At 37.7% G+C, this 19,581-nt stretch overlaps 1 protein-coding gene and 1 non-coding gene across 3 annotated transcripts in view; both read left to right on the plus strand.

Annotated features, from left to right (window-relative positions):
- PTCD3 (pentatricopeptide repeat domain 3) overlaps positions 1–17,521 on the plus strand; it is a 28,088-nt gene extending 10,567 nt beyond the window's left edge. For both annotated transcript variants that reach the window (XM_039852366.1, XM_039852365.1), the window contains exons 5-24: positions 20–88; positions 561–665; positions 1,847–1,970; positions 3,531–3,646; positions 4,596–4,666; positions 5,988–6,075; positions 6,485–6,545; positions 6,819–6,901; positions 7,586–7,730; positions 8,393–8,443; positions 10,385–10,474; positions 10,831–10,859; positions 11,733–11,839; positions 12,515–12,593; positions 12,691–12,781; positions 13,660–13,745; positions 14,258–14,406; positions 15,898–15,939; positions 16,372–16,530; positions 16,815–17,521. In XM_039852366.1, coding sequence (XP_039708300.1) covers positions 20–88; positions 561–665; positions 1,847–1,970; positions 3,531–3,646; positions 4,596–4,666; positions 5,988–6,075; positions 6,485–6,545; positions 6,819–6,901; positions 7,586–7,730; positions 8,393–8,443; positions 10,385–10,474; positions 10,831–10,859; positions 11,733–11,839; positions 12,515–12,593; positions 12,691–12,781; positions 13,660–13,745; positions 14,258–14,406; positions 15,898–15,939; positions 16,372–16,530; positions 16,815–16,929 — 1,860 coding nt within the window. In that variant the 3' untranslated portion in view covers positions 16,930–17,521. The remainder of the gene's footprint in view (positions 1–19; positions 89–560; positions 666–1,846; positions 1,971–3,530; positions 3,647–4,595; positions 4,667–5,987; positions 6,076–6,484; positions 6,546–6,818; positions 6,902–7,585; positions 7,731–8,392; positions 8,444–10,384; positions 10,475–10,830; positions 10,860–11,732; positions 11,840–12,514; positions 12,594–12,690; positions 12,782–13,659; positions 13,746–14,257; positions 14,407–15,897; positions 15,940–16,371; positions 16,531–16,814) is intronic.
- LOC120594730 (small nucleolar RNA SNORD94) lies at positions 15,359–15,495 on the plus strand. The gene has a single exon (XR_005650674.1). It is a non-coding gene; the product is annotated as a small nucleolar RNA SNORD94 (small nucleolar RNA).
- Positions 17,522–19,581: the final 2,060 nt, after the last annotated feature.

Here is a 19,581-nt window from a genome sequence, read left to right on the forward strand (position 1 = left end):
GACTTCTGTGTCTTCACAGGATACCACAGCCGTCCCATATGCATTTCAAGATGATCCTTATCTCATACCAACATCCTCAGTGGAATCAGTGAGTACTTTCGTGTGACTCTTCTAGTATTATGTTTTGTTGGTTTGGGTACAAGATTACATACGTAATTTAGTTGTAAAAACTTTGTAAAAGTTTACAGATGCTGATAAATTGGTAGACTTTTTGAATCCTTTGCTAGCAACTTTCATCAAAACCCCTCTCCATAACTAATCTCAATTAGCTATGGAGAGGGATTTTGGTTTTGGTTTTTAACACTGGAGCAATCTACTCAGTTTAATGCATTGTTTTTATATACCTGAAGATGTGTGTAAGGCATAACCTGGAATTATGTCACACTCAGTAGCAGAGGTGGATACGTATTATGTAATTTAACTTCTAATTGGGATGCTGCGTGTTGTGGCCTTCCTCTTTAGTGGGGAGAATAGTAATTCTTGCTGAGACTGTGACTGATCTCTTGAGTCTAAGTTACATGTAAATAACCAATTTATACCTAAATTTTTTCTTTATATAGCGTTCATTTTTGCTGGCAAAGAAGTCTGGAGAGAATGCAGCAAAGTTTATTATTAATTTACATCCCAAATATTTTCAGAAGAATATAGCTGAACCTGATATACCGGTAAGCAGAGGTAATTACGATTTTCAGATGACACTATATAAATGTGAATTAAACCAAGCTTTTGTGGCTTGAGTAACCATTTGAGTGCTCTCAATATTTGGGTGAAAAGCCTTAATGTGTACAGTTATATGTGCTCACAATCATAACCTTTTTTTTTTTAGCCTGCATTTATTTGCTCCTCATCTTTTCCCCATTTGGCTTCTGTGACACCAGACTTCTAGATCTTTACTTTTATGACTGTTCTTTTTCCGTTTCCTTCAGTAGCCTTTCTGTCACTCCTTATGCATTGATGTATGTCTTAGGTTTCCATGTTCAGTCTTTTTCTTTTTTTTCCTGTTTATATTCTTCTTGCTTCAACAATCCTGGTACTCCATTTGGCATTCTTGTACATCTGGCCTAGATTCCTCTACGTTGAACTCTAAATTGTATTTCCATCTACTGCTTTGTTCTGTAGTTATGAAGAGCGAGTATTTTGTGTGGTGCCTCCATGGCAGGCAGCACCTCTGAGATCTCTTATGTTGTTTACTGTTCACACTGTATCATAATTATGTCCTTATTGCGTTCTCCATTAGATTGTAAGGTGTTGAGGGCAGAGAGTGACTTTCATTTCTTTGTCCCCAATATCAGGAGTAAAATTGTGGGCATTCAGTAAGTATTAGAATAAATTAGTGAGTGAGATAAAGTCAGCATACCTTAGTGATAATTAAATGTTTAGAGTAAAAGAAGCATCAAAGATGAAAGGTTTCTGCCTTTGGAAACCAAGTGTGCTCTGACTCTTATTCAAGATTGGGAAGAAAGGATGATTTTAGCAGGGAAAAAAAATAATAAATTCATCTTGAAGTTGAGAAATTTAGTTGGAATTAGGATTCTTCAGAGCTAGATTAGATACTTATGTTTAGTTCCTTTTAAATTTTTCTCCCCAAGCTAGGAGATAGCTAAATAGTTTTGTTTTGGAGACTGGAGAGGTGTTTTTTTGTTTTTTTTGTTTTGTTTTGTTTTGTTTGACATTTTTTAAAGTGTGTTTCCTACAAAGACATGTAATATTATAAATAGTATTTGGTTCATGTAATATGAATTGGAACAGTGACATTTTGGTGTGTTGGTGATAAAAGTTTTGTCATGCTCTGTTATCTTTTGACTTTTACCTGTTTGTAGTAAATTTAGCCATCTTATTTTCCTAGTGTTTAATGCCTGAGTGCTTTGAACCTCAGATTGAAGATATAAGTGAAGCTGCCCTGAAGGAACGAATCAAGCTCAAAAAAGTTAAAGCTTCAGTGGACATGTTTGATCAGCTCTTGCAAGCAGGTGACTTAGTTCATTTAAAGTCATCCCCCGCCCCTGAACGTGGGCTTCAAAATGGGCCACAGTACACAATCCCAATAGTTGTGAGTATAAGTTACTAGTGTTATTGTACTTAACTCTGCTTGATGGCTATGTTTATATTTTTAATAGTTTAATAAGTAATATTTCAAGTTCTGCTTTAATTTCACTTTAAAATTATAGATAGGATAGAGTTGCAACTTGGTAGTTTATTGTGCACTGTGTTGTATCACAGAGTAACATAGCCATTCTTTAGCTTCCATTTTTAACATTGGAGTGTACATAATATATTCATATTTCTTGTGCGCTTTAAGTTTGTTTGGAAGATATAAAACAAAGAAATGTTTAAAAATGAATAAGCACTAAATAATTGGATCAGAGGCTTGGACAGATACTGGTTTTAGTTCTGACACTGATTAGCTCCATGGCCTTGGAAAAGTCACTTGATTCCTCTGAGCTTCTGTCTCTCAAATCCTGTGGCTCTCTGAATTTAATCTGGATGAATGACCCTCCAGGAATATAGAGCCAGATAGCATGGCTTGTAATCACCATGAGAATGTAGCTATAGTAATGTCAAAAGCAGCAGTATTGTTTTAAGTTTATGGAATCTGGAGTACAGTGATTTAGTATAAAAATCAACCAAACGTAGAAGAGATAGAAACTGCACTGAATCACTCAATACAGCCTTGAACACAAGAAACATTTTAGAAAGCTATGTTTGATTTGAGAATTTGTATATATAGCCTGTTATAACATTCAGTGTACCAATGAATTACTGATGCTGATTATCGTTTAGGGAGGCTTCTCCATCTGCTTGTTGAATAGGACAAATATCTGCTAAGTCTGTATTAACAGAGTTCTTAGTGCTAAGATTTGTTTTCCTCTAGTTTTACATGCTGCATGGTAAAAACACATGAAGATATTCAGTAAACATTTCTAAAGACAGTGTATCATCCACATATATGATAATTATAGATTATATAATTGTGTATCCTATAATTACATATCGATGTTATTTATATATAATACATATTCCATGGTCATTTAATAACATAATTTCATATTGTGTAATATGAGTATTAATATTTAGTTAACATTAACTAATTATTAAGTGATTTTTCAGGGTCATAGTTCTGAGATAGTCAGATGTCCTATCCACTCTGCTGTACTCTTTTCAGACCTTTTAAATTTCCTGGGCATTTTTATTTTCAGTATATTTTCTTTAGAAAAATACAGTGACTTCATTTAAAACACTAAATTTATATCCATGTTTTTCTGTTTCCTTCTGTGCTTCTTAATTGTCAAGATTGGAGCATAATGTTTTGAGCAACGATTTTTTAAAGGCTATTATAAGTAGACATTTAAGCTGTTATTTCTGGGCAGGTGAGGGCCTGGATCCAAGTGAAATAGTTCTGCTTGCATTTGTAGAAATAGTGGATGATACTGAAAACTACGGCTTATAGAAGAAGTGAAGCCTTTTTATCTAATGGGCTTTAAATCTTTGATGTTTCAAGGTTTTTGGCCCTTTTTTTCTTCTACCCATAGGAACCACTGTATCTCTGGAAACAACTAATAGTCTCTTGGATTTGTTGTGTTACTATGGTGACCAAGAACCCTCCACTGATTATCGTTTTCAACAAAAGGAAAAATCAGAAGATTTGGTAAGGGCTTTGGTGATAATTTTTTAAGTTTCTTTTGGTAGCAACACTTCAAAGTCAGGCAGGTTATTGTGTCGTATGTTAGAGTGATAGAGATTTGTTCTGAGGTGTGGGTGGTACGGTAGCTTTGATAAAAAGTGCAGGAGAAGAGAGATTTAAACAATTTAACCCTTCCCTTTTAAAAAAATATTTCGACTTTGCCTACCCCATGTAGGAAAAGCTTTGACAAGAAATGTTCAGGCAGGCCCATATGTTGGTGTTACTTATAATGACAGCATAATGAGTAACAGACAGGTAAAGACCCCCTGGCTCCAGCGCCTTCAAAAATTTATACATACATGAGCAGAGTGGAGTGAGCACACTGCTGGGGGTACAGAACAGTATCGTGCCACGGGATAGCCTGTTGATACTGATCTCTCTCAATCAAAGCAGTATTTGACTTGTAGAAAAAGATCCCAAGGAAACTTTGGCTTATGTGAACAAAGATGTTAATAAGGCCTTTTTCCTAATAATTCATACTTATAATTGCAAAAATGTTGAAAACAAACGATATCCAATAGTGGGTGATTTGAGTTATGGTAGCAGTCCCCAGCCATTTTGGTGCCAGGGACTGGTGCTCCTATGCGAATCTAATGCCTTATGATCTGTGGTGGAAACGAGGCGGCGATGCTAGTTGCTGGAGAGCGGCCACAAATACAGATGTGCGGCCCAGTTCCTAACAGGCTGCAGACCAGTCCCAGGGGTTGGGGACCTATGGATTATGGTAATGGTGGTGTGTGGTGATTGAGAGTACTAGTGTAGGTCTCCCTGGGTATGGAAAGACACTGATAAGTGGTATTTTCTTTATTTTTCTGAAGTTTCCTTTGCCTTCCTGATTTTGAATAGTTTTAACTAGGAGATACATTCTATTGTCATCTTTTGTTTTATTTCTGTTGGCGATGGTTCATTGCAGGAAGAGGCCACAGAGGAAAACAGTGAGAAATCTAAGAAGAAAATTGGTCATCAGTTTGGAGTTACTTGGAGGTATGTTACACATAATTAGAACCTTATATTACGGTTCTATATAGTGTGTGGAATGTTGTCCATCACCTCCTAAACAAGATATGATCCTTTAGTATTCTAAACTAATTTGTTTTTAGTGTATAGTATAAATATCATGATTGGTATTCATGTGCATTTTGACCTGTTTTCATAAGATCTTTACCTCTAACCAGCAGTACAACATTGGCACTTAATTTTTTCTCCCCCATTTAACTCCATGTAACCTCCACAGGGTATGTAGTTCCTTTGGTAGTTTGTCAGTAGTTTCAGCTTGCAACATATACCTCTAATTTCAAAAGATTCGATATTCTCGTTGAGGTAAGAATGCATATATACTAGAGTGTAGTTCTTCTAAGTTAAGACTACTGGCCAGCAAGCAAAATATTCAGCACTTCCAAACAAAAGGTGAATAACATTTAACTAACATTTGAGGATTTACATTAACTGACTAGAAGGGTCTAAATAAAAGAAAGGTATTTCATGTGGATATCTGAGAAAGAAAGCAACCTTTGATATCTGAAGTCTTCTTTGAAGTGATTTTTAAGAAAAAGAGTAGTACACTAGGTAGAATGTGACATGTACATGTGCTAGAATAGGACAAAGGATTCAGGAGAAACTGCAGGTTTGTGGTTGCCTGGGTATCATATCTGATGAAGGCAGATGGAGAAACTTCGCTGTGGACCCCGTGGTACAGGTTGCTTTTTATTTAATACTTTGAGTATGTGGTCATGCGCCACTGAACAGCAGGGATACAGTCTGAGAACTGCCTCATTAGGTACTTTCAGCCTTGTGTAAACATTGTAGAGTGTACATGTACATACACAAACCTAGACAGTACAGCCTGCTGCTGTAATTATATATGCTTTACTTTGATCCAGCTAGCAGCATAGTAGACTTGTTCACACCAGCATCACCACAGAAGTAGGAGTAATGCATGTCACTAGACGATAGGAATTTTTCAGCTTCATTCCAATTTTTTGTGACCAGTGTCATGTATGCTGTCTGTCACTGACTGAATATTATGTGGCACATGACTATATATTACTTGTTCATAAAAATTCCCTTTTTAGTCCTTGGTTCTGCCACCTAACTACAAAGCCTTGGACAACTGAAGCTCTTTGAGCCTCAGTTTTTGTCATTTTCAAAATGATGATAACCGTATCTCCCTCTCTGGGTAGTGAGAATTATTTGAAATTATATGCATAAAGTGCTCGGAACGGTGCCTGGAACATTGTAAGTTCTCAATAAATTGTGTTTGGCTTTTTCTTTCTCCCCTGGTTCACACTTACTCTTTTGTGTCTAGAGCAAAAAACAATGCTGAGAGAATCTTTGCTCTAATGCCGGAGAAAAACGCACATTCCTACTGCACAATGATTCGAGGAATGGTAAAGGTAACATTCGTTTTGTTTTTATATTTGTATCTTTAATTTCTATTAAATCAGGATGTCTCAGCCTCAGAACTGTTGATAATTGGGCCAGATTATCTGTTGTGAGGACTACCAGTGTATTGTGCGATGTTTAGCAGCGCTCTGGCCTCTGCCCATGGAATGCCAGTAGTACATCCTCCCCACCCCTCTCTCATGACAGCTAAAAACATCTATAGGCATTACCGAATGTCACCTGGGAAGCAAATTGCCCTTGGTAAAGAACCACTGCACTAGAGCATAAGCTTTATGAGAAATGGAACCTCTTGTGTTTTGTTTACCACTATATTCCTAAACCCTAGAACAGGAAATGTGCAAATATTTCTTAAATTAATGCATTTGATGATGCTTAATTTTTGTTTTTTCCCTCTTCCAGCACCGAGCTCCTGTGCAGGCATTAAACTTGTACACTGAATTATTAAACAACAGACTCCATGGTAAGTGTGTTTGGTGAACTCTACTCCCTCCTTTTTTTTTTCCTTTCTCTCAAGAATCTGTAAAATCTTTGGATGTTGCCTCAATCATTAGCTCGCTTTTAATCTTTACCTATAGAACTGGTGATTGAAGCAAGAGTAGAGATCCAGAAAAGAGCGTGGTTTTCTAGTTTTGTGGCTACGTCGTAAGCCAAGAACCACATGTGCATGACCACTTCGCCTTTAGGGGTTAATCTTCAACCTCAAATTTTGTTAAAGTAGTTTTTTCTTTTACAGGTGATGTATATACCTTCAATTCATTGATCGAAGCAACAGCAATGATGAATGAGAAATTTGAGGAAAAATGGAATAAGATATTGGTAAGGAGGAACCCTCATTTTGTCTTCTAATGGTCCTAAAATATTTTTTGCTAGAAATATATAAGATGGAGACACATCCACTGAGCATCTTCACGGTATCTTCTCTGCGCTGGGTTCTCAGATTAGTGGTTACCTGTTGACACTCTTCTAGCAATCCTGAAATTTAAATAGCTGGATCTGACATGTGAGAAGAAAGCTACTTGACCCACAACATACAGCTAGAATTCAGGAAGACCGGGGTTGCTGGCCAGTAGTCACTGCCGGGATTATGTAGTCACTACCACATAATAGGTTCTTTATTACAGAAATAATGCATATTGATTGAAAAAAAATATTAGGTAAATTTTATAAAATAAAAATCATTGGATTGCAGTAACTTAATAGAAACGTTTTTGTACTGGTTTAAAAAAGGAAAAATGTACAATCCATTCTAGTCTACTCTTTCACTTGCATCTCAGACGCACTAGGCAGAGGGCTGAAGACAGTTGGACACCTTAGGTTGGCATGGGACAACTGAATGGAAGAGCTTCTCTAAAAGGCAGTCACTGGTCCTGTTAATTAATAGATAATTCTATTAACCTACTTTGTATATAGCCAGAGAGCAAGTTCTTTAGAATGTAATGTTCATTTATTGAACAAATTACTCAGGCATAAAAAATTGAATCCTGCTTTGAATTTAACCAGGAGCTGCTGAAACAAATGGTTGCACAGAAGGTGAAACCAAATCTACAGACTTTTAATACCATTCTGAAATGTCTCCGAAGATTTTATGCATTTGGAAAATTGCCAGCCTTACAGACCTTACGCGAAATGAAAGCCATTGGAATAGGTGAGGGTGCTCCGTAGTGTCCCTTGTTGAAGACCAAGACAGTGCTGACCAGAAGTTTCAGGTCCACACAAGCATTTATATCTTATGTTGCGAATTTCTACATTTGACACATGTAATTACGTGAGTTTACCATGATGGGGGTACTTTTATCACCTTCAGGTTTTTTATAGCAAATTACAACGTTCTTTTAGTATTTTAGGTACTTTTTTTACAGATCTCTTGATTTTAGGAAGAGTTATTCACTTACAGTTAGCTAGTTTTAAATCCCATTTTCCAGCATAATTAGGTATTTGAACCTAAGTATGTGCTGATGTGTTGTATATTTTTCAGTAATTCCTTTATTGAAAGCTGTTTTGGGACTCAGTTCACTTCAGTATTCTTTAGTGTTCTTAAATGAAAGATCTGAGTACATCAGCTATAACATTTTAGTAATGGGTGTCTAGAGTTTCTAAAAGGGATTTAATCTTTATGACACACTTCTACCTTTACATTAATCAGGTGAGCTGGGAAATGTCTTTATTCAAAAGACTAGAAGTGTATCATCTTTTATTTAAATACCAGCATCAATATGTCTTTAGTTCAGTGTGCCTCAGCTATATTTTGGATAGCTGTGTTTGACTTATTTTATTTCTTATTTTTTTCTGTGCACCTGGTAATTTGAGAACCGTCACTTGCAACATATCACTATATTATTCAGCTGTTTTATCAATATGGTATGTATGACACTGTGTTCTATTAATTTATGTAGAAGATTGACCCAGCACCCTTGTTTATGTGATTAATTATTGTAAGCTACATTCACTGCATAAGAATTAAGAATAGAGAATTCACAAATTAATCTACAATCTGAGCAAAAATTTATTTTTGAGGATAATAATCTTTTTGTGGTGTAAAGCTTGGGCTGGAAAGGAGGAGCTCACTGAATGTGCTCACAGTGTTGATGCACAATTAGAAATTAGAAATGATCAGAAGGTACTGTAGTTGGAGTTCCTTTTGCTCTCTAGAGCTGTGCTGGCCAGTGCAATAGTCACTACCACATGTGGCTACTTATTAAAATGAAATAAAATTTAAAATTTATCATTGCATTAATGCTCAGTAGCCACATGTGGCTGTTGGCTACTATGTTGAGTGATGCAAATATAGAACATTTCCATCTTTGAAGGAAGTTTTGGACAGTGCTGCCACAAGTAATCTTAATTTTATTTTGAAACCTTGTAGGAAAACCTTGAGGTTCCATTTGCCACCTACTTTTAGGTTCGCCAGTCCCTGTTGGAGCTGTACTCTGTTGAATGGACTTTGGATAAAGACACACCTGAGTTAAAATTTTTCCTCTACCATTTACCAGCTCTGTCAAAAGGGACCGAATACCTTTCCTGAGAAATAACATCAGGGTGTAAATGATTAAATGACTATATACAATGTCTTGTCCTTTGCTGGGAGGGCATGTAGTAGGCAGTCTGTTGTTGGCTCTTATCCATTTGCCCCAACTCAACAAAGAACCTCCTGGGTTCAGAAATGATAATTCTAGTCCTTCTCTCCTGCGATGGACTTTATATATAAAAACAACAGAAAAGAACTTGATTGTCTCCATTTTGGAGGGCTACTTTTATAAACTCTACATCCTCACTATAGGGAAGTTTATTACCTTTTAGGATAGGGGAAATGAGTATTTTGGAAACAGGTAAATAGTTTCCACAATAATTGTATCTTCTAAAAGATTACTTAGCCTGGTGACATTGTAGTGAAACTGTTTCTGACATTAAAACTTCTTCCCTTCCTCTATACTGTCACATCCCTTTGGTTCAGCTGCTAATGAAAGTCAGTGGTACTTATACTTCGTAAGCAACACCCCTGACCATGGGGGCAGGGTGAGGCGGGGAGCGTCAGTCTATCTGTGTATATAAATTGGCTGCCTGCAGTAACAATTTCTAGGAATCTACCCAAAAGAGAAAGCCTAAAATAATGAAGAAATAATACATATAAAATAGATTATTGTGTAACTAGTAAAATACTTAAGATTGCCAACAGATGGAAACATGCTAGAGGAAATTATTAAAATACATCTATGCTACTATCATTAAAACTATATTATCACTTGCATGTGGATACGGTAGGGAAAGGGATGTGGTAAAGAGTGTGGTATGTTTGCCTGGAAATGTTGGTGCATTTTCTGAACTATTGGTGCTCGGGTCATGATTTTAAAGGACTGCCCACACCCATTACTTATACACTCTTTTTCTTGGCCTTCTCATCCTGATTTATACTTAAAAGGAACATAAAATAATTGTTAGCAGAAACCATTTGTTTGTTTTTCTAAATATGTAGGCTTGGTAAGGGTGTGATTATGTGTGTGTTGGTCTGTCTCTCACTTCAGTGAAAGTCAAGCTTGTGAAGAGGCTAAGAAAGATGGGAAAAGTCTCTGTCAGGAGCACATAGACAAAGACCCATAAGTGTCCCAGATTTAATGGAGAGTTGTACTCTGTAGGGTTCATTTGTTCCTTTAGCAAGCACGTGCCCTGGCCAGCCCTGTATCCAGGCCTTAACGCTGGAGGCAGAGAGGAGAAATGTGGTCCTTTGTACTGGGCACTGTGTGATTGGTGGTGGTGCAGGAGGTGGACTCATGATAAAAACCCATTTGCTTTCTTGTTCTGTAGAAAACCCTGCAAAAGGATCATCCCTCTTGATCTATGATATCATGAATGAATTAACAGGAAAGAAATTTTCCCCAAAGGACCCAGATGATGGTATGTACAGAAATTGCTTATGTGAGACAGGGAGCCTGTTTCCTGACTGTCAGTTATTGGAGGACTTGTGATGAGGACAGGGTTTAATTTAGCTTAGTAATCTTTCTGATTATTCTGAAAAAGCTAAAATGTCTGCATTACTTTCCTGTATACTTCCTCTCTGCTTGAGTTTTTATTCCTTTAAGTTTATCTTCCACGTTACCAGGTTTTTTTGGAGAATTTTTATTAATGTTATTTATTTGAAAAATATTTTGTCCGAAGTAACCAAGGCTCTTGTGAACTTTGATTTTCAGACATGTTTTTTCAAAAATATTTTGCCCAAAGTAACCAAAGCTCTTGTGAACTTTGATTTTCAGACATGTTTTTTCAGTCAGCCATGAGAGTTGTAAGTACCATTTCTTGCTTATTTTTTGCTTTCCTTTTTTCTTTTTTTTCTTTTAACCGTCTCCTAAATTTATCTGTAACTGGGAGCGGGTAGGGGTCCTCTCCTTGATTCTTTCACTTGCTAACTTTTCTGTTGATGTCTCTGGTTCTTTTTTCTTTCTTTAAAATCTGTACTAAATCACATAACATCCCTACCCTGTGTTTATTATATACATTGTCTTTTTTCATGCTTTTGTTCAGATTAGGTTTTAGAGTATTTCATATTTGTCTGTTGGTAACTTTTTAAATTGAAGGCAGTTTTTCATTATGGTTTTTCATCTTACTATGCTAACATAGAAAAAATTTCAAGCAGTTTTAGAATGAGTTGGCATATCCTGTTCCCTAAGGATAATTGCTTTACAGTTCAGTGTGTATCCTTCCAGGTTTTTCTCTCTGGGCATTCAAATATGCACACCCAGACACATTTCCATGGTATTTTGTTCATTGACAGCAATATAGTATTTCATAAGAGGAATGCACTACAGTTAACTGTTCTCCTGTGAATGTTTTGGAGTTATTTTATGGGTTTTTTGCTTTTACAGTAATGCTAGAGTGAGTACTCCATCTGTCTTTGTGCATGTGACCAAGTATTTTTGTAGGATTGATTTCTAGATATAATTACTAGATCAAAATCATTTTATTTTAAATTTCATAGAACTTAGGGGTTTGTTTTGGTTTTCCCCAGTTTTTTGTAACTCATTTGCTGTCAACCAATAATATGTTGAATCAGGATAAATATTTCTGCAAATGATTATACTTTTTTTTTTTTACGTAAAAGCCACTGTTTAGCTGATAAGGATCTCTAAGAATGATGCTTTGTACTTAAAATTTTCAGTGCTCCTCTCTGAGAGATCTAGAACTTGCTTACCAAGTACATGGCCTTTTAAACACTGGAGACAACTGGAAATTCATTGGACCCGATCATCGACGTAATTTCTATTAGTAAGTGTGTTGGAAATGCATCCTTTTGCATTAATGGAGCACCTTTACGCAACCATTAGTTGATGCTACAAGTGAAAGGCTGTTGGTGACTCTCGTTTCGCCTCTGACTTCAGGCAGCGTGCCCCTGACTTAACAGCACATGTTAACAGAGCACTAGGAAATCTAAGCAGTGGTAAAACTGATTTGCCTGGCTGAATTTCTTTGCCACACATTAAATCCACATAACTTTCTTCTCTTTGCCCTCCTGTTTATTTGAATTTATAGTAGTAAAGAGACTTCTTAAATGCTTTTGCTTTTAGGCAGATAAAAATAAGAACTTAAAGAATCAGCCTGTTAATAGGTATGTGGTGATTGTCCAAATCCTTGCTTCACATGGAATGCTTTAAAATGAATATAATATTAATTATCTGCTTACCATGAGCTGAGGGTATACTGAGGAGGCAGTCACTAATGACCTTTTGAAGATAAGAAGGTGTTAATTGAGGAGTTCAGAAAGCCATTAGCACTTCCTGGGTTAAGCATTGTCCCATATACCTTGAAATTATTTGAAATTATAACTTTTAAAGTTTTTTTTTTAATTCTGTATAACAAATATCATTATATAAATATGCTGTGATGTAATCATTCCCCTATTATTAGGGATTTTAGACTAAATATATTTTTTTTCCATTACAGTTCTAAGTTCTTCAATTTGCTTTGTCTAATGGAGCAAATTGATGTCACATTGAAGTGGTATAAGGACCTGATACCTTCAGTAAGATGATTTATTACTTATATATAATAGTACAAGTGTTCGTGGGTATATTTGATGATTAATACTTTAAAAATATATTTGTATTTCTCTTAATCAGGTCTTCTTTCCCCATTCCCAAACACTGATAGATCTTCTCCAAGCACTGGATGTGGCCAACAGGCTAGAAATGATTCCTCAGATTTGGAAAGGTCAGTTTCAGCTTATGTGTCCAGGCCCATCTCACTTCATTGGCCTACATTTTGATGAACAAACAAACATGTTGACATTGTTAGGGATGAAAACTTTCATTTTTTGACTAAATCGAATACATTAGGTGTATTTCAAGATGACTTCTTTATGTTTCATATTGGATTTTTGAGTAAAAATGTACTGAATATGACCTACATTAGTTCCTTAGTGACAAGAAAAGGCTGTTTTATGTACCTGTTGTATGATGTGACAGAAGGAAGATTAGAATCAGTGCTGATTATGCTGTACACACTAAATCTAAGTGCAAGTCTCTAACCCCAAAGCCTATCCCATTTCTCTCTACTACTATGTTGCATCACTGTGGTTCAGTTGCTAACAAGTGATGTTTATGTTTCAAAGAAATAAAAATTCTGACTGTAGGCTTATGTATGTTAAATCGGCTGCAGAAGATGCTGTGTCTCTTCCATTAGGTGACTGATTATAAAGTCAGTTTCTGTCTGCCTCAAGTTTCCATGTCTGAGACACTGAGACTATAACCCTGCTCTACTATTTCAGAAGACTGAAAAAACACTGACAATTCTCAAATCCTGTAAAACAGTGTCTTATGTAGAGCAGGTCGCTGGCTGGTCAGATGTAGTGTGTGCTGTGTTTAACACTTGACTGGGAGCACGCACAGGCTTTCACTGCTCTTGTCCATTCTTAACACGATTCCTCTGGATGGTTTTCTGGAATCCTGAAGTAAACCTGGAATAGGTAATGTCAGCAGCTTATTTTCACTTACTAAAAAAATATGGATGACGGCTGACAATAGATAAACATTAGCTAAAGAATGTTGGTTGTACGATCACTTCTCACTATATTCCTTTTTTGTTTCAAGATAGTAAAGAATATGGTCACACTTTCCGCAGTGATCTGAAGGAAGAGATTCTGATGCTCATGGCAAGGGATCGGCACCCACCAGAGGTAGGGTTGTATTGACACTCAAGGTTCGTTATCATTGTTAGATGCAGTATGTCCTCTAATGCTGAGGACCCTGTAGGGGCAATTTCCCTGGTTTCATCTATGTGCTCATTGAGTGTCATTGTGGAGAATTCTGCCATCTAAACCCAGATTTAAATTATATGTCTAAACATACTTAGCCACTAGCAGAATACCATTTTTAAAGTCACTCTCATTCCTCTAGTTCAAAGCAAGCAACATGAAAATAGCTTCTTTCTGTCCTGTTAATAGCAGCTTGTATTTTAAAAAAAGACATCTAAAAAAGAAAACCCATGATTGGATTTGAAAGATGTGGCTAATTTACCCCAGGGCAAAATCCTTTATTTTTTACTATGTTATTTGTGTGCTTATGTATGTGATGTGTTCCCATGGTACAATGCATTGCTTAGGAGTTTTTAATAGTCCTGTAGAGTCTTCCAAACTTCACTTCTCATAAAACCAGTTAGGCAATTCTGCTGATTCCTAGAGCCTCTCAGCTTCAGGTGGCGTTTGCTGACTGCGCTGCAGATATCAAATCTACTTATGAAAGCCAAGATGCCAGACAGACTGTTCCTGATTGGCCGGCCAGCCCTCTGAACTATATAGCTGTCTTGTTCTTGAGGGCTGGGAGAACCCAGGAAGCCTGGTGAGTACACTACCCACAGGTGGGAGTCAGAAGCATTTGAACTTGGATCTCAGGGAGCATTTCCCCCGGTCGGCAGAGTTGCTCAAATTTGGCTGTGTGATGTGTAGTTTATCAGAACACAAATTAGTTTTCTACATAATGAGTTTTCTCTGGAAACTTCCAAATAAACTGGAGCAAATTTTAAGAAGGCCAGTATACATGATATATTTAAGAGAGGATGAGATTCATTGGGCTAATTTTCTTTCCATTAATGACCTTTCTGTTTTGGGTATCCACAGACAAGTAAGTCACTTGTCTGTCCACTTAAATAGAATAAAGTGATCAAAGAATCTTATTTTTGAAAATATTTTGGGCATTTGGTTTACTCAGGTATTTCATTTGTGGGTACATCCCCATCATCTAGCTTAAAATGTAGACTGTATATTTGAACTTCAGGAAACTGGCATTCACCTATGTACTAAACATGGTCTTGTCTAGAACTTTGCTTTGCTTTGTGTCACTGTATTCTAGTTCTATATGTTTTTATCAGCACTTCATCCACATGCTAATTTTTAGTGTTTATTTGTGAATGGAGATCTTATGCATATTCATTTTTCCAAAAGCAAAGGAGTCAGCAAAAGAATACTTCGTAGAGGTCGTCCCAGTTGGATGGTTCTGCTGTGCTTTGTTTTGGATATAAATGTTAGTTCTTAGAGTCAGTAAGTGGGGTATACTTGTGCATGGCTCCTTCAGCACAGAAAGTAACTTAATTTGAACATAGGATTGTGAATTCAAAGTGGCTGTTCACTTTCTCCAGGAAAAGCTGGCGAAGGCTTTGCTGGCGAAGGCTTTGCTGCCTCAGCTGGTCTCAAGAGTGTGAATCACAAACATGACCTGCTACACTGCTAGTGACAGAAACATTTGATGCTTGGGTTTGTTGACTCAGCCAGGTTGAGACACATTTGTTATGAATCAGGCTGTGATGATTGGCGCAGGGGTACGGACCTCAGCTGAGTCATGGGAGCTGAATGTATGTGTTTCTCCTTTGTCCTGCATGTGGCAGGGTGATGGCGAGCACATATATGAGACTGATGCCTCAATCTGAGCCTGCTCTTCATAATATAATTTGAGGCCACACTGAACTCATACTGGATTATAAGAGAGGAAAGAGATGGTACTCTGTTGCATCCTTGTCATCAGATTGCCCAGGGGCTATACTCCCTCCCTGGAAGACTAAAGCGGTCTTCTTAAAGGGGATCAGCAATCCTTAGCACTGGCGACAAATCAGATTTGTCTGTGAAACTTGTCATGTCCATCTGTGAAGTTGGAGAGGAGGGAGTTGGAGCAGGTGAGGTGACTATGATGTAGACAGGGCTGGGATTGGGGGCGCTCACAGATTTGCGTGGTCAGGAAGGACCCTTAATCTGTGAGTCCAAGAGAACAGCTATGGTAATCTGATTGTCTTCTGTTTTATTAGTATTCATACTCTGTCTCCTATTTTATCTTGAACAGGAAAATGTTGGGGCTTTTCAGGAAGCATAATAAGATCCCTAGGTAAGTTGAAGTTAATGAGCCTGTATGGGTACATCCTAGAATTAACTGCATGAGCTTAACTCTTACTGTGAGGTGATTGGAATATCTTCACACACCTCAGCCACGGCAGTTGGGCACTCTTCTCACAGGCAGGCAAATGAACAACACAGCCACCATCTAGGGCATCTGAGGCGAGCACCGATTTATCCTCTGCATTCAGTGATCGCAACATTGGGGCTACACTGAATCGCCCCTCAGTGAAGGCATAGTGAAGTGATGTTCAGTATATTTGGCCCGAAGTTAGACTTTATGTGACTTTGCCTCCAAAGCTAGTTGAGGATTTTATGGCTGAACTTTCTAAAATGCTAGCTAGATTTTGCATGTAAATCCTTGACTGAGGGGGGACTTATGGGTTTAGTTGAGGAATGTTGACATTTCATCTTTCTTTTACAGTAATGAGTTGCTGAATGAGTTTATGGACAGTGCAAAAGCATCCAGTAGCCCTGCCCAGGCCATCGAGATAGTGCAGCTGGCGAGTGCCTTCAGCTTACCTATTTGTGAGGGCCTCACCCAGAGAGTAATGGCTGACTTTACAATCAGCCAGGAACAAAAGTAAGTGGCTCCTGTATTGTCACCATGAAGGAAAGTTATAAAAATGGAAGCAGACCATTCAAATGGTCAAATTTTAATCTGCCCAGATATGTATGGCTTTCTAATCCCTGAATTTCCTTCTTCACAAAAAAGCAGAATGTATTGATTTAATGATTCATTTGTCGGATGGGGCAGGGGGTGCTGTCGTTTTGGCTGTTGGAGCCTTTTCCTTTGTGAGGCTCCAGAGTTCTTCTGCCCCAAGAATGAATTGCACTGTAACTCTCCAGTTTATATTTTCCTCACAGGGAAGCCCTGGGAAACCTAACTGCATTGACCCATGACAGCGATAGTGACAGCAGCAGTGACAACGACAGTGACAGCAGCAGTGACAGCGACAGTGACATCAGTGAAAGCAAATAAAAGTGGTCCAGTCAAGAGCATCTGTGGCCTAGCATAACTTCTCTACTTACACTTGAGAACTGAGATGTTAATATTAAACTGATATAAATAAAACGAGAATATAGATTTGGTGAACTTTAAAAATACAGTTGATCCAACACTGAGTTATTTAGGTTAAATTCCTAATTTGATAACCTACTAAACCATCCATTCAAGGTCTACCATTTAAACAGAAGCAGCACTACCATTTCATTTCTTTGGACACACAGTGTGAGATACATAGCTCCTGATTTCGGCATAAGCTCTGCACACCTTTGTTTACCTGCTGCCTTCACACTGCCGTCATCAGTGTGGTTCATTTTTCTGTTGTGGTTTAGCCTTTGTTGGCTGATGCTATGATGCTGGTTCTTCCTTGATCTTAGAGAAAGTGTCTAAAGGAGGTTGTCATAGTTACATAACAATTGATACTGGGTCGATAGTATCCCAATTTCAGGGATATTTAGATGTAAAAAAATTGTAAGTCTTAGAGTTGATTTTCATTTCTGACAATGGCAGTTTAAGCTGCACAAATAGGAAAATGATGACTAAATAAATACTGTGATTAATTAATGTACATGTGTATGCAGTTTTATTATTACATAGCCTTTGGCACAGTTCCCAGTAGACTTGGTCTTCGCACATTTCTCCCTCCGTTTTCATTTTGTCTGTGCTGGCACCTTGTCATGCTATACTTAAAGTGGTCTGAATGAGGGCTCGTGATGACAAAAGGATTGAAATGTCGTCTTGACATGATTGTGTGTCGCTAGTAATCAAGTTGGTCAGGGGCTTCTACTTCTAGCTTTGCTCTTACCACTCTGACTTCCAAATAGTTTTGGAAGCTGAACGGAACTTAAGAGGTTTGCAGCATTCTTACGTTCACAAGGGCTTCTACCATAGGCTGCTCACCTGATTGCCAGATTACTGAGGCACCCCAGGTTCTTCTGTAGGTGAGAACCTTCATCCTTACCAAGATTGACATTTATGGGTGGCAATATTGATGTCTGTTGCACGTGTCTGTTGCTGTCTCTATATACCATCGTCACTAAGCCAGTCATATGTCTTCGGAAGCCTAAGTATTGGTTCGTGTTTTTTTAAGAATGTCAGTTTAAGACATCTGAGGTGGGGAGGCAGGGTGCGGTGGGGTTATAGTAGTTAGCTACTCAAGCGTTCACGTGCATTGCTCCCTTAGCCCCTTGACATATTAAAGCAAAAGAGCAAAAGGACAGATCAGATGTATTAGACTTTGGTCTTGGTTACAACTTCCAAGGAGAACCTGGCTACCTGGAAGCTTGTTAACTCAGCCTCTTTCCCCCTGGTTCTTCGGCACCTGCAAATGCCTGTTCTTGGCCAAGAATTCACCGAAAAGTGATGCACTTCTTCCCTTTCCAGGCCCCAACCAAATCCTCAGCATAGTGCTTTGCAGCTACAAAGTGATGGGGGAAAGTCCATCCAGACTGATGTCACGTGAGTTCGTAAGGGACTTTCCAAGTGGGTGACATGCAGCTCAATAGCGTTCACTGTGCTGCCCGTATTTCAAACCCTGCTCTGGGCAAATAACCTCTGGTCTCTTCAGAAAAAAATTAAGGTCTATAGGATTGGTCTCCATTCTGATTTTTAAATGTTTATTACACTGACTAGTGAAATAGCCACTAATAGTAAAAGATGTTCTATGTTTCCATGTCAAAGTTAGTAAACTGCCAGTTTTTGCTTTCAGTTGGCATTCTCAATTTGCTGTCTGTTCTACCTCACTACTGTCTACACTTTTAATACAAATATATAAGTACCATACCCCTAAAAGGCATTTATCAAAATGAGTGGCTTCTTGGTGATGTAGTAGGACCCCTCGTTTTTAAGTTTACTCACATAGAAGTCTTAACAATTCTTTTGTCATAGAAGTCAGTGAGACCTATAGATTTGGATGATATTTATATAGGAAACGTATTTGCAACCTGAAACTCAGTTTAATTTAAACAACAGGAGAAAGGTTTTAGTTACAATTCAGATCCAATTAGGATCAGAATCAAGTTTTGAAAAGCTTTGGAGCAGTGAAAGGGGATGTACTGCTTTAATGGTGCCCCAGCTGAGGTGTCAGCATCAATAGTGTATAAAGCAGCCATATGTAAAAAAAAAAAAAATTAGACAATGGCCTTTTGTAAATTGGGAACTAAGGGTAGTGAAACTGAGAAATTTATCAAAAAAGAACAGGAGAAACTGGAGCATCAGAAGAATAGAAGGGAGTCCGATGAGAAACAGAAGGGTAAAGTGAAGAGTCTTGCATGTGTGTGCAGTGACTTCAGTGTCACCTTAGAAATTACCAGTGTGGAATTTAGAGACTAGAATGTTTTTGGTCCAACAGAACACTTGAACACTCAAAATAAAATGGACTATCTTAGGTCTTTCAAACTACAGGGTTTGAAATCAATTTTTGTGTGTGATGGATATTTTAGTGAGATGTATTAGAAAATCTATGTTGGCATTCAGTAAAGTTTGTGACATGTTCCCCGTGTAGTAGATATATGCATGTAGGTGTTTAAGTGTACCTGGTGATGATATTATTATTCTACTGCTGGTCACAGTCAGAGTTAGAGAAACATTGAAATAGGTTATGCTGTGAGATAGCAGTCACTAGGAGCA

Source organism: Pteropus medius, unplaced genomic scaffold, assembly GCF_902729225.1.
Source record: "Pteropus medius unplaced genomic scaffold, Ma_sr-lr_union100, whole genome shotgun sequence".
Lineage (NCBI taxonomy): Eukaryota > Metazoa > Chordata > Mammalia > Chiroptera > Pteropodidae > Pteropus > Pteropus medius.